Here is a 12873-nt window from a genome sequence, read left to right as displayed (position 1 = left end):
AGAGTAACTTGTACGTGGTGACGCGTCGCGACAGTATGTGCCATGCAGTATAGTCGCAATCATCGCATGTTTAATGTAATGAATGTTTTTTATTGTGACGGAGGTCGGGGCACGGGGCTAGCGGCTAGCCGTAAAGTCTAAGAAGAGGTCGGCTGCTCGATCGACGAGCAAGCACTGAACCGACCGACCGATCGTGGCGTACGTAGGACGTAGCTAGCGATCGCGCGCCCTCGGCCCTGCAAGAGGGGGGGGTCAGCGACGGCCGACGCGTGCCGGATTTCAAGCCGGATGGAGTCTCCGGCCGCGGGTGACTAGGGAAGTTCGCTCAGGATGTGTGGGGCAGCCCCGTTGGCTGAGTGTCTTGTCTTGTGGTTCTGTGTGTCGCTCCTGTGTGACCGTCACCGCCCGTCCCGCGTCCACCCATACCGCGTTGGTGTCCCAGTCGTTGGTCGGACTGTGTTTCGCCTTCCTATTCGGGGGGGTCGCGAGTCGCGGGATTCCTGTATCTCCCAATGGAGCACGGCGGCGATATGTGTATGGCGTCGGTTCATTAGAGATAATGAATATCATCCATCCAAAACATAGAGGATCACGAACGTTGCTGTCTGGATCTCGCCGACACCGCCGTCGCGGTCACCCCCGCTGTGGCGGCGCTCTGCGGCGGTGGCCGATGCGGTTTTGTGCCCCCGCCCGTGCCGTCCTCAGCCTGCTCATGACTATGCCAGTGTACTCGACGGCAGGCGTAGTACCAGCCGCAGACCCGACCCGGGAGGATGGCCATGTGCGTTCACTGCAGTCGAGACCGTGTCGCAGGCATTGCCCTTGGGAACAAGAACCCTGGTCCACAAAATGCGATTGGGTAGGCTGCAGCGGCTGCTCGGAATGCAGCACGACTCTGCCATCCCCAATACCGCCACTGCTCTTGCCGCCCTCGTCCTCGCCAGTCTGTAGACAGACGTGCATTATGGCCCTAAAGTTTTCTTGGTCCACCAAGTGCACGTGGCCAGATTGCAGCGGCTGCTCAGAATGCAGCATACCGCCGCCGGCCCCGCCATCTCCAATGCCGCCACCGCTACCATTGCCGCCACCCTCGCCGCCGCCATGCCGCCGTCCCTGCCGCCACCCTCTACGCCGCCGTCTGACCCGCCGTCTGCGCCGCCGTCGCTGCCCCCTTCCCCACTGCCGCCTCCACCGCCGCCACCGCTCCCTTCTGTCCCCCCGTTCCCGCTGCCTCCACCCTTGCTGCCTCCCTCCGCCCCGCCCTCGCCGACGCCGCCACCACCACCCACGCCGCCGCCTCCATCTCCGCCGCCTCCATCTCCGCCTCGCCCGCCGCCATCACCGCCACCGCCGTCTCCAGTCCCTGCACCTCCTCCAGCACCTCCGCCCTCGCCCACACCGCCCCCGCCACTTGGCTGCGTCTACCCCGTGTCATCCGGCAGGGCACGCTACTGCGCGGACGAGCCTGCGCTCTACAACGGGAACCAGCCGGCGCAGGGCTGCCTCAAGCTCTGCGAGGGGACGCCGGGCTGCGGGTTCTTCTCGCTTTGGGAACGCAGCGGCTGGTGCCGCCTCACCCGGACTTGCTCGAACCTCCGCCCTACCGGCACATGGGACCAGGCCAGCGTCAACGTGAGTGCTTGCACCGCGCCGAACCTGCCGCCGGCCCCGCCGCCCTCCTCTCCCAGCTCACCAGAACCGCCACCGCTGCCTCCCTCACCGCCACCATCGCCGCCGCCGCCACCGATGCCAGCAGGGCCGCCCGCACCGTCGCCGCGTCCATCCCCTCCTCCCCCCCACCCCTCTCTCCCACCACTGCCCCCCACCCCGACGCCACCCCCAGCGCCACCGCCGCCGCCGCCGCCGCCGCCACCTCCACCGCTTCCAACGCCGAGAGGCTGCGTCTTCCCCGTCTCGTCGGGCGAGCCCATGTACTGCGCTGATGAGACCAACATATTCGACGGCATGGCTCCAAGGCAGGGCTGCCTCAAGCTCTGCGAGGAGACTGCCGGCTGCGAGTTCTTCTCCCTCTGGGCGAGCGGCTGGTGCCGCCTCACGTCGACCTGCTCGAGTCTGCGCAGCACCGGCCAGACGATGCCGGTGACCGTGCACGCCTGCACCGCGCCGCCGCCGCCGCCGCGTAAGGACCCGTTCCCTCCCTTCTCTCCCTCGCCGCCCCCCTCTCCTCCGCTGCCTCCGCCTCCGCCAGGCTCGCCGCCGCTGCCTCCCTCCCCATCGCCACCCCCAGCGTCCCCGCCCCCGCCGCCCGGGTCGCCACCGCCGCCTCCATCCCCGTCGCCGCCGCCAGCGCCGTTTCTACCGCCGCCGCCGCCCTCGCCACCGCCGGCGCCCAAGCCTCCCCCCTGGCGCGGAAAGCCGAACATCATTCTCATCAGCGTCGACGACATGGGCTACGGCGACCCCTGCTCATATCACCACGGCTGCGCCATCCCCACTCCCAACATCGACAGGCTGGCGAGTGAGGGAGTGCGATTCACCGATGGGTACGTCACCGCCCCCGTCTGCGGGCCCAGCCGCGGTGGGCTGCTGACGGGTGCGTACCAGCAGCGCTTTGGCAACCAGGGCAATAACGACTACGCCTATCAGATTCCAGGACAGCACAAGACGATGCCAGAAGCGCTCAAGGCCGCCGCGCGCTACCACACGGGCATGGTTGGCAAATGGAACATGCCGCGCCGGGCGGAGCACGTCTTTGACGAGATGGACGACGTGATGGTCTGGGCGGGTGAGTACTGGCCAATCGAGGGGGAGGATTACGTCGGGGTGGACGGGGTCAACCCAATGGCGGTGACGGGGCTTCCGCATTGGGGGCCAGCCCGCCCGGGAGACGAGTACCTCACCGACCGGCTCACGCGCAAGGCGGTCGAGTTCATCCAGCGCAACCGCTGGAAAGACTTCTTCCTCTACCTAGCCTACAATGGTCCGCACGACCCGTGGCAGGCCAAGCAGGTACACAACGTGCAGTACTCGTACGTCCAGCCGGAGCCCAAGCGCATCTACGCCGGCATGGTGGCCGCCATCGACGAGGGCATCGGACGCGTGCTGAGCACGCTTGATCAGTATGGCCTCGACGGCGGCAAGACGCTGATCGCCTTCCTCTCCGATAACGGCCCCGACTTTGGCCGGCGCGGGCAGCACGGCTGGGAGGCGCACTGGCCCAGCCACATCATGATGGGCGACCCTGGCCCATTCAGCGGCTCAAAGAACCAGTTCTGGGAGGGAGGCAGCCGCATCCCCTTCATCCTCCGCTGGCCGGGCGAGATCGCCGCCGGGAGCATCTACCGCCAGCAGGTCATGTCCTTCGACCTTCTGCCGACCTTCATCGCCGCCGCACACGGTCGGATGCCGGCCGGGACCGACAGCGACGGGGTGGACTTGCTGCCCTACGTGCGCGGGTACAGCGGCGGTAGCCCGCACGATATCCTCTTCTGGAAGGGCGAGAAGCAGGGCGCCGCCCGCATGGGCGACTGGAAGTACCTTCGCGGCTACCCGCCCGGCTCGCACCAGCTCTTCAACCTGAAAACCGACATCAAGGAGTTGCGCGACGTGTCGCATGCAAACGGCGCCATCTTCTCGGAGCTCACGAGCCGCTGGAAGGCGTGGTGCATGACGCTGCCCAGGTCTCATAGCGGTGCCAGCCCAGCTGGAGACTGCAACTGAGCCGAAAAGAGACTTAGATTGGCCGACTCACTGCTTGAGGCAGGGAGGGGAACGTGGGGAGGAGATGAGGGGGGGCAAGGTTCTGATCGGCATTACTACCACTACTAGACGTCTCTTCTCTTTAACCCCTAAACGGCTGCGGCTCCCATATGGGAGCTTCGGATCAGCTCGTTTATTCCGGTTGCCATAGGTCGAGATCGCCCAGCTCTTCTTTGGGCACGGCATGCCAGATGCGCCCTTTGAGGAGGGCATGGCGGCACTGAAGGCGGCAATGGATCCGCTCGTCGGTCGGCCCTTTTAGGCATCTAGCCCTGGATGCTCTCGCACGCGGCTCCCAGCTCGCGACGGAAGCGCATGATCGCTGCTGCCCAATGCCGCGGCCGCGCGGATGGCAGCGCAGCGTGAGGTCTCTTCTCCGTCGTGGGTGCGTGCCGTGCCCTGAGCTCAGCCAGCTAGCATGGGAGAAAGAATGTGTAGCGAGCGCCTTCATGTATGTGAAGATCGATCAGACTCACGGCACAAGTCACGGCACACGGCGGGGGGGGACAACTGTCAACTCGAGAGAGACGGAGGACATGTGGGAACCGATGTGCGGCTTGCGTACAACGGAAACTGCGGCGGCGGCGGCGGTTGCCTGGCATCCTGGCGACAGAGGCGGCGCAACCGGATTATCAACCTCGAGCCCTCCAATCCAATGTGCCCCGCCCGCCGCTAGCAGCCACCAGGGTACAGCGCCGGCTAGGACAGGCACACCAGGGTACACCCCTATGAGCGCTCATCTCTCTGGCATCGTAGAGCTACTGTCCGCTGACGCTCCGGCGCCATTCGGGTCCACATCCCCAGTCCTCGGGACAACGGACGGCCGACGCTCTCCCGTCCTCTCTGAGCGCTCCTCAGATCTCGGCGGCGGCTCCTCCAAGCCGGGCTCGCCACGGCCGCCGCCGCTCAAAGCGCTGGCGCAGCCGCTGCTTGAGCGAGCAGAGGAGGGCCATATCGGGCCGGCGCCCGCCACCACATCCGCAGACGGCGGAGGCGGCGAGGAGGAGTCTCGCTCAGTCGCGGTGACAAAGGCGCTCATCTACGGGTGCATCAACGCGGTGGTCTGCGCGCCGGTGATGATCTCGTTCGCGTCCATCATCTTTCGCCACCCCACCTTCCACCGAGACGCCGCCACCTACGCCCGGCTCGTCAAGCTGGTCCTCTTTTCGTCGGCGGTGCATCAGACCGTCTTTGTGACGACCTCGTCGCTCGTCTTTGCCGTCGGGCAGGTGCAGGACGCGGGCCTCATCTTCCTCTCCTCGATGGCCAACCAGGTCGTCGAGGCGCTCGAGAAGCGCCAGGCGAGAGTAGCGGAGACGAGACGAGCCGAGGTTAGCCGAGACGACCCGAGGTTAGCCGAGAGGAGCCGAGAGGAGCCGAGAGGAGCCGAGAGGAGCCGAGAGGGGGTGATCGCCACCGCTGTCACAGAGGCGCTCTTCACAGCACCGCCGCGCCACAGGCTCCGTACGACGAGGTGATCGCCACCGCCCTCGTCGCGCTCGCCTCCTCCACCACCCTGCTCGGCCTCGCCCTCGTGCTGACCGGCAAGCTCCGCCTCGCCGGGCTGGTGCAGTACCTCCCCCTTCCGGTGGTGGGAGGCTACCTCGCCTACATCGGCCTCTACTGCTTCGAGGCAGGCCTCTCCCTCATGTCTGGCACGGAGGTCACCTCGGTGGCGCAGATGGTGTCGCTGGCTGGCGGCGCCGGCATCTTGCCCTGCTTGCCCGGCGTTGCCTGCGGCGTCGGCATCATCCTCGCCCTCCAGCGGTGGCACCACTTCCTCGTCCTCCCCTCCCTCCTCCTCGCCATCCCCGTCCTCTTCTACGCCGCCGCCTTCGCCGCCGGGCTCGACTTGCCTGCTCTCCGCGCCGCCGGCTACCTGTCCGAGGCGGAGCAGCCGGCGTCGTGCCTCGAGACCTGGTCCTCCTTCCGCCCCTCCCTGGTGCACTGGGACGTGCTGCCCTCGCTGCTGCCCACGTGGCTCGCAATGTACACGGTCGTCGCCTTCTCGTCCTCTCTCGACGTGGCGGCAATCCAGATGGACATGGGCAAGCAGCTCGACTTCAACCACGAGCTCATCACGGTTGGCCTCTCCAACGCTGCCTCGGGCCTCTGCGGAGGCTTCACCGGCTCGTACATCTTCTCGACCACGATCTTCACCTACCGAACCGGCACCCGCCTCCGCCTCTGTGGCGCCGTGGTGATCGCCGCCGAGCTACTCCTCTTTGCGTCGCCGGTCACCGTGGGTGCGTACGTGCCGAAGCTCTTCTTTGGCGCCGTCCTCACCTTCATCGCCGCGGACCTCCTCGTCGACTGGCTCTGGGCCGCGCGCCACAAGGTGCACCCGACCGAGTATGCAATCATCCTCCTCACCTTCGGCGCCATCAACTGCTTCGGCCTCGAGGTTGGCATGTGCGGCGGCGTGCTCATCGCCATGTGCCACTTCATCATCGACTACGCGTCCGCGCCCGTCGTCCGACGGATCGACGTGCGTTCGACTGTGCTGCGCTCCTTTGCGCACTCGCGCGCCCTCGCCGGCGAGCAGACCCGACTCATCTCTCTCCGCTGCCGCGGGTACATCTTCTTCGGCTCGACTCTCCGCATCATGGAGGACGTCCTCTCCGCCGTCTCCGTGCCGCCGCACCTCGAGCCCACCCTCGGCAGACCCCCCTCCAAGCAGCGCCCCTCGGCTCAGCCTGCGCCGCCCACCCGCTTCGTCCTCTTCGACTTCGCCGCCGTCACCGGCCTCGACGCGACCGCCGCCCGCGCGTGCTTCCTCAACCTCACGCGCACCCTCGCGCCGCTCGGGATCGAGGTTGTGTTCGGCGGCCTCCCGGCCGGCGGTCGGATCGCCAAACTCCTCACCGGGCACGGGATCCTCACTGACTCGCCTTCGCTCGCCTCGGCGCGCCGCGTCTCCGCTGCGGACGAGATCGACCCGAGATCGACACGAGATCGGCCCGAGATCGACACGAGATCGGCCCGAGATCCACCCCGAGATTGGCCGACGGCTAGGCGCGCCGCTTTTCCGCCGTCGACGAGGCGCTCGAGTACTGCGAGGAGAAGCTGCTCGAGGAGGTGTCGGGCCGCAGAGCAGCCCCTCTCCTCGGCCACTGGTGCTCTGATCCTCCCGGAGCCTGCTTGCCCTTCCTTAGGCGACGCGCAAGCAGCCCATCGGCACGCGCGAGTTCGACTCGTCCCCCTTCGTCGCGCGCGCCGCCACACAGTCCGCGCCCGACTTGGCGCACCTGGCCGCCCTCGCCGGCGAGCCTGGCGGGGGGGAAGAGAATAGTCAGCGTCGGCAGAGGGGGCAGCTGGCTGGCGAGGTCTGTCCAGCGCGTGCTGGCGCCGCCCGTCGACTCGCACGACGCCGGCGCGCTGTGAGCGGCGCCTCTTCATGGCGGGCTGGCTGTGAACAGGCGCCGCTCGTCGACTCGTACCACGCCGGCATTTGGGAGGGCCCCCCCCCTTTTTTTAAGAAGAAAACCCGGGGAAAAAGGCCCGGTCCAGAACCCTTCCAAAAGGTTTCCAAAAGGTTTTTGGAACCCTCCCCAAAGAAAACCCCGGGGCGGGCCGGGGAATTTTTTGCGGCGGGAAAGAAGGGGGCCCCCTTTTTTTTTTTCCCCAAGGGGCAGGGGGGCCCAAACAAGAAGGAGTTTCGGGCAATTTTTCCAGGGGCCTTTTTTACCCCCCCCCCCCCCCCCCCCCCCCGCGCGCGCCGTACCGCAGGTGGAGCTGTGGGAGGAGCGAGCCTCCGGCAAGAGAGGCGCCGACAGGGAGCAGGTCCGCATCGCCAGGTACGCGCACGGCGGCATCTTCGGCGAGCTCGACTTCTTCCTGCACAACCGGCGCTCGTTCCGCGCCGAGGCGGGAGGCGGCGGCACCTCGCTCCTCACCCTGACCCGCGGCAGGCTGCGCGACATGCAGTCCGAGGCGCCTCACCTCGCCGCGGCGCTCGAGCACGCGCTGCTGCGCTACCTCTGCTTCCAGGTCAACGCCAAGCTCGGGCTCGTCGACGGCGTGAGCGACGTGACAGACCCGTTTGCGCGGGCCTCGCAGCCCCTCTCGACGAGGGCAAATCCCCCCTGACCGAGGCGGACTGGGCTGGAGTCTGCGCGAGGCCGCGCGCGCCCGACTCGAGCCGACCAGCGACCGAGGTCCCGTGGGGAGGTCGAGGAGGCGGGCGAGTGGGGCGGACATCGCGAGAAAAAGAAACAATTGGGCCCCAGAGGAAAGGAGAACGGAAAAAAGATACCATGCGCCACGCCCACCGCCTGAGGGCCTGACTCGCCGGCACGGCGCGCGGGCCGCCGGGGCGGAGCCTATCTTTCCACTGACTTGCTTTTTTTCGCTGCAGTCCCACCTGCGGATCTTTGATCACATATAAAAACGCACAACCCCGGGGGCCCGTTGATCCCCCTCCAAGGGGCTGCAAAACCCGTATAGGGTGTCCCCTGGAAACCCTGGAAACCCATAAAGGGCGGGGTTAAGTTTAAAATTCCCCCCCCCCCCCCCCCAAGAGCGGCCGCTCGCTGCTCGGTACCCCCCCTGCACAACTAAGCTCATGGCCGACCCCCCCCCCAGCAGCAGCGCTCTGCTGCTGGGGGGGTCGGGACCCCCCCCCCCACAGCAGGAGCGCTCTGCCTGTGGGGGGTGCTGGCATCTCTGTACAGACAGCAGCTGTAAGTAGCATGCGTTCCAGTAGCGAGAATTTATAGTCGGCATCATAGCGGGTGGGCAAGCCCTAAAACGGCGGGAGGGGTAGGGCTATATCGATAGAGCTAGAGGGCTCAACCACCCCTCCACCCCTCCACCCTCCACCCCTCCACCCTCCCGGAGCGAGAGGGGTCCGTCCTCGAGCCCTCCCACTTCCACCCCTCCGACCGGAGGGCTCGCCAGCCCACAACCCGATGGCGATCGCGCTCGAGAAGCGGTGGCGGCTGGCGCTTGACAACAAGCACAAGTCGAAGGAGTGGCTCGATGCGCAACCAGGCTGTGCGCTCTGCCTCACCTGCGAGGAGGCCGATCGCCTCGGCGGCGAGGAGGCAGGCTACGAGCAGATCCGCCCCCCCAAGCCCGATCCGACTGACTTCAAGCTGACCTTCGACCTCAACACTGAGGAGCACCGGGCGTGGAAGGCAGCCGTCGGCACCATCTAGGTGGTCGTAGTAAGGCGAGAGAGCACGGTGCCAAAGGCGCGCGGCGAGAGAGGGGGGCGGGGCGCCCCGCCGCAGCGGCGGGTTGGGGCGCTATCTGGCGCTATCTGGCGCTATCTGGCGCTATCTGGCTATCTCATTCTATCTCATTCTATTTCGTGTCGATCTGACAAAAGAACCGGCCAGACTAGGGCTAGCCCTAGCCGCGTCTCTCTCGCGCCCACACCCACTTGGGCGTCTGCCCCTTCCTATCTCTGGCACTTGAGGCAAACTGCGGGTAAATAAATATTGTTGAACGGATGAACGCGAGCTCGTGGTGTCCACGAAAGCACCGGGCAACCGGGAGACGTTGGCAAAGCGGCTGCGCGCCAACGACGGCCTCAGCGTGGCCCAGCTCAAGAGGCTGTGCGAGACGGTCGGCGTGACTAAGCAGGGGAGCAAGGCGGAGCTCGCGCAGCGCATCGGCGACAAGCTGCGCAGCAAGGCGGCGGCGAAGGCGGAGAAGGCGGCGGCGAAGGCGGCGAAGGCGTCGGAGGGCGGCGGCGAGGGGGCGGAGGGCGGCGGCGAGGCAGCGGAGGGCGGCGGCGGGTTGGGTGCGAGTGCAAGCGAGAAGGCGCCACCGGTGGAGAAGCAGGAGGAGGAGGCGCCGCCCCGCCGGCAGACCCTGCTCGCCGCCGCGAACCACCTCCTCGGCCACCACTTCAACGTTCCCTACCCCCTCCCCGGCGCCGCCCCGCTGCACGTGCCGCCGTCTGCCGCGCTGCCGGCCGATGCCCCGCCGCCTAGTGAGCACGGGAGTGCACACGGGGTGCCTCGCCCGAACCACGGCCTTGCAAACGCTGTGCGCAAGGCCGCGCTCGTGCGCCCCATCGCCAAGGCCTACGCGAGCGGCTACGTTGGATCGAGCCTCAAGCGCTCCGACTTTGCCTTCGGTGAGGCTCAGCTCCTCGCCCTCGAGCTTGCGGCGCTTTTTGGCGCCGCCGGCCGCGAGTCCGAGTTCTCGTACTCCGAGGACGCCGTGCGGCACACCGCGTACAAGAAGGTCTCGTGCGACGCGTTTGCGGCGTATGCGAAGAGCATTCAGCTTCCGCACCGCGACGACGCCCTGCAGGCCCTGCGCGGCGCATTTGCGTCGCAGGCTTCGGCGATGACGCGGGTGCTCGAGGTGGCGCACGACCTGGACCTCTTCCGCTGCTGCACCGTGGCACAGATGCATCCAAAGCTCGAGTCCATCAAAAGTGAGCTGCACACGTCCAGCGTCAACGCGCTTCCAGCCGACCGGCTGCTCTTTCAGCAGGCCGTGGATGCGATCCGCGCCACTGGCGACCGGCTGCTCTCGCTGCCTCCGGCGTCGCGCGAGGAGATGCAGGACCGCCAATCGGGCACTTTCTTTTCGTGCAGCCTCGGAGAGGAGGCGCCCGAGGCTTGCATGCGCGCGGCGCTTTTGCTGCCACCACCGGCGCGCACCCTCGCTACATCGGCCTTTCTCCGCATCTACAGCGCGCCCGCCACCAAGCCGCGCATGCACTTCCAACTTGAAGGGGCTGTCTATGGACTCATCACGTGGCATGCGCGCCGCGCTGGCTTGAGCGCGAGCGAGGCCGACACCTTCTTCAACCAGATCCGGACCAACGCGCTCACCGCAGCCATGGGCGCGGGCAGCGCCTCCGAGCTCCTGCAGCCAAAACAGCTCATGTTCATCGCCGTGCGCCTCTGGACGTCGGCAGACCTTCTCGGCAGCCGCGAGTTCTGTTCGCTCTTGAACGAGGCGTTGCGCAGCGACGACGCCGCCGCCATCGCCCACGCCGCCGCCATCACGCACGCCCTCAACGCATTTTGCGTCACGTGCCGCTCCCGCGGCAGCCCCGTCCGATGGCCGTCAGAGCACGTCACCTACCGCGGCACAGCCATGCCGCGGGTCTACAAGGAGTTTTTTTCCGTCGGCAAGGTGTACCGCGCGCCCATGTTCGTCGCCACGTCGTTCCGCGAGACGGTGGCCGGCAACTTCTTGATGCGCTTGCCGCCGCCAGCGGACGACCAGACGCCTCCGCTGCAGGAGCCGACGCTCTGGCGCTTCCGCCTCAACGGCAACCTTCCCGAGAGCGAGCGGTGCATGCAGGCCAACTTTGTCGATCGGACCGACGGCACGGTGAGCGGTGAGGACGAGTTCCTCTTCTCGCCCTACTCGGTCTTCACCGTGCGGGCCGTTTCATGGCACGTTGAGCCGCTCGTCAACGAGTACGTCACGCAGTCGCACGTGATCGACGTGGACGTGGCGAGCGACAACAAGCGCGAGCCACTCGACCTGCCGCTCGCGCCATGGTGCTAGAGGTGGACGATGGAAGGGGAGGGGGCTCTGCTGATGCGGGCGCGGCGAGGGGGGAGGGGGGGGGGGATTTAGGCTGCATCTATACGCGAGCTACCGTACGTCAGAGAGTACTCCTCGCGCAACGTCGAGCTGCTGCGCGGGCAACCGGAAGGGGTGAAACAGGAACAATCATATGTTTGATGTCCATCGTGCTGTGTGCAGTGCATGCGGGTAGGCTACTCTAGGCATGCGTATCTGGCCGCGCGCACTGGCCACTGCTGTGCATGCCGGGTTTCAACAAGCAAGGGCCTTTTTCTTTTTAGCAAAAAGAGACCCCTGGCCCCTGGGACGCAATTTTTACGGATGAGGTTCCCGGACCCCCCCCACCCCCCCCAGCAGCAGCGTTTTGCTGCTGGGGGGGTCCGGACCCCCCCCCCCCCCCCAGCAGGAGCGCTCTGCCTGTGGGGGGTGCTGGCATCTCTGTACAGACAGCAGCTGTAAGTAGCATGTGTTCCAGTGGCGAGAATTTATAGTCGGCATCAAAATCAGTGGTCTCACCGGCGGGCCCTCCTACTGCCAACCGGGCTCGAAGGCGCGGTGAACACAACCGCCTCGAGCGTACCGTTCAGACACGAGCCGAGGGTGGAGGGGGGGGCGGCGGCGAAGAGGCGGGAGAGCTGGGTCCGTGCGCTCTGCTGCTGGGAGGGTCAGACCCCCCCCCCCCCCCTAGCAGCAGGGATGGCTTTAGATGTGCAGGGGGGGTACCGAGCAATGTGCGCCGGCCGCTCTTGGTCGGCTGACTCGTTACGAGAGAATCTGATGACTCAGAGCTCGGCCTCGGCGGAGAGGTGCGTGCAGGCTGCAGCATACAGTGTACCTTGCCAGTGCGCGCCAGTCCCACCTTGGTTTCTTGTAAAAATTCTCTGTTAGTGCAACCACAAGTACAGATGTGGCTGCAGAGTCATCGATAAATTCAAAAACAAAATCGAAATACTTAACAGAAAAACTCTTGTTTCCTCCGAACTATCTGTGAGATCCATTGTTGCAGAATGCAGGGGAGTCATAGCGACCCCTTCCCTCCCGTGTTATGGCCCTGCGACCGCGCATCCCCCAGGGTTAGGGCTTGTAGCCCGATGAAGATCTCATCCGACGGCTGGGGGTGACGGGTGTCGCCCGCTCACCGCGCACTCTACTTCGCGTCGCCGATCTTGCGCTTGAGCGGCGCGTGCCGCGAGCCTCGCTCGCGCACCGCCACCTCGCACAAGCCAGCGTGCCCGTCGGGCCTCACGCAGCCTCCAGTGCCGCAGAGCTTCGGCCCCCTCCCCGCGAAGACTCGAGGCACTGTACCACTCCGCCCCGGCGCCACCTTCCCAACCTTTGCCTCAACCTCCGGCGCAGAACTGCTGCTCGGCGAAGCGGCGGCGCGCGCAGAGGGCCCGCCGGCGACCGCCGCTAGTGCTCGCCCGCAGGTGTGCGCGCGGTGCCTTCCCTGGCACGCATGGCACTTTGCGGCTGCCGCCGCCGCCGCCGCCGCCGCCGCGGCTCCCGCCGCCGCCGCCGCCGCCGCCGAGCCGCGCGTGGTGTGAACGTCTCCTGTTGGGCCGACGTAGCGCCAGTGCCCGTGCTTGAGGGCGGCCTGGGAGGGCGCGCGCACACGCCACCCGGCGGCAAACGCGCCTTCCCAAAGCT

At 66.7% G+C, this 12873-nt stretch overlaps 3 protein-coding genes across 3 annotated transcripts; all 3 read left to right on the top strand.

The window, feature by feature from the left end:
- Positions 1–2094: 2094 nt before the first annotated feature.
- EMIHUDRAFT_77458 (hypothetical protein) lies at positions 2095–3681 on the top strand (the record flags this gene model as incomplete). Its single annotated transcript, XM_005757289.1, has 1 exon — positions 2095–3681. One exon carries the CDS (start codon positions 2095–2097, stop codon positions 3679–3681), a length of 1587 nt encoding a protein of 528 aa, XP_005757346.1.
- Positions 3682–4378: 697 nt separating this feature from the next.
- EMIHUDRAFT_460215 (hypothetical protein) lies at positions 4379–7809 on the top strand (the record flags this gene model as incomplete). The annotated part of the gene is made up of 6 exons (XM_005757288.1): positions 4379–5021; positions 5180–5404; positions 5609–6535; positions 6763–6798; positions 6876–7046; positions 7450–7809. Exons 1-6 carry the CDS (start codon positions 4449–4451, stop codon positions 7807–7809), a joined length of 2292 nt encoding a protein of 763 aa, XP_005757345.1. The 5' UTR covers positions 4379–4448.
- An 821-nt stretch (positions 7810–8630) lies between these two features.
- Positions 8631–11205, top strand: EMIHUDRAFT_121530 (hypothetical protein; the record flags this gene model as incomplete). The annotated part of the gene is made up of 2 exons (XM_005757287.1): positions 8631–8864; positions 9187–11205. The coding sequence occupies 2 exons, from the start codon at positions 8631–8633 to the stop codon at positions 11203–11205; spliced, it is 2253 nt and encodes a 750-aa protein (XP_005757344.1).
- Between the last annotated feature and the right edge of the window lie 1668 nt (positions 11206–12873).

The sequence above is a fragment of the Emiliania huxleyi genome (assembly GCF_000372725.1).
Source record: "Emiliania huxleyi CCMP1516 unplaced genomic scaffold EMIHUscaffold_914, whole genome shotgun sequence".
NCBI lineage: Eukaryota > Haptophyta > Isochrysidales > Noelaerhabdaceae > Emiliania > Emiliania huxleyi.
Note: the sequence above shows the minus strand (reverse complement) of the source record. Positions and strands in the feature narration are given on the sequence as shown.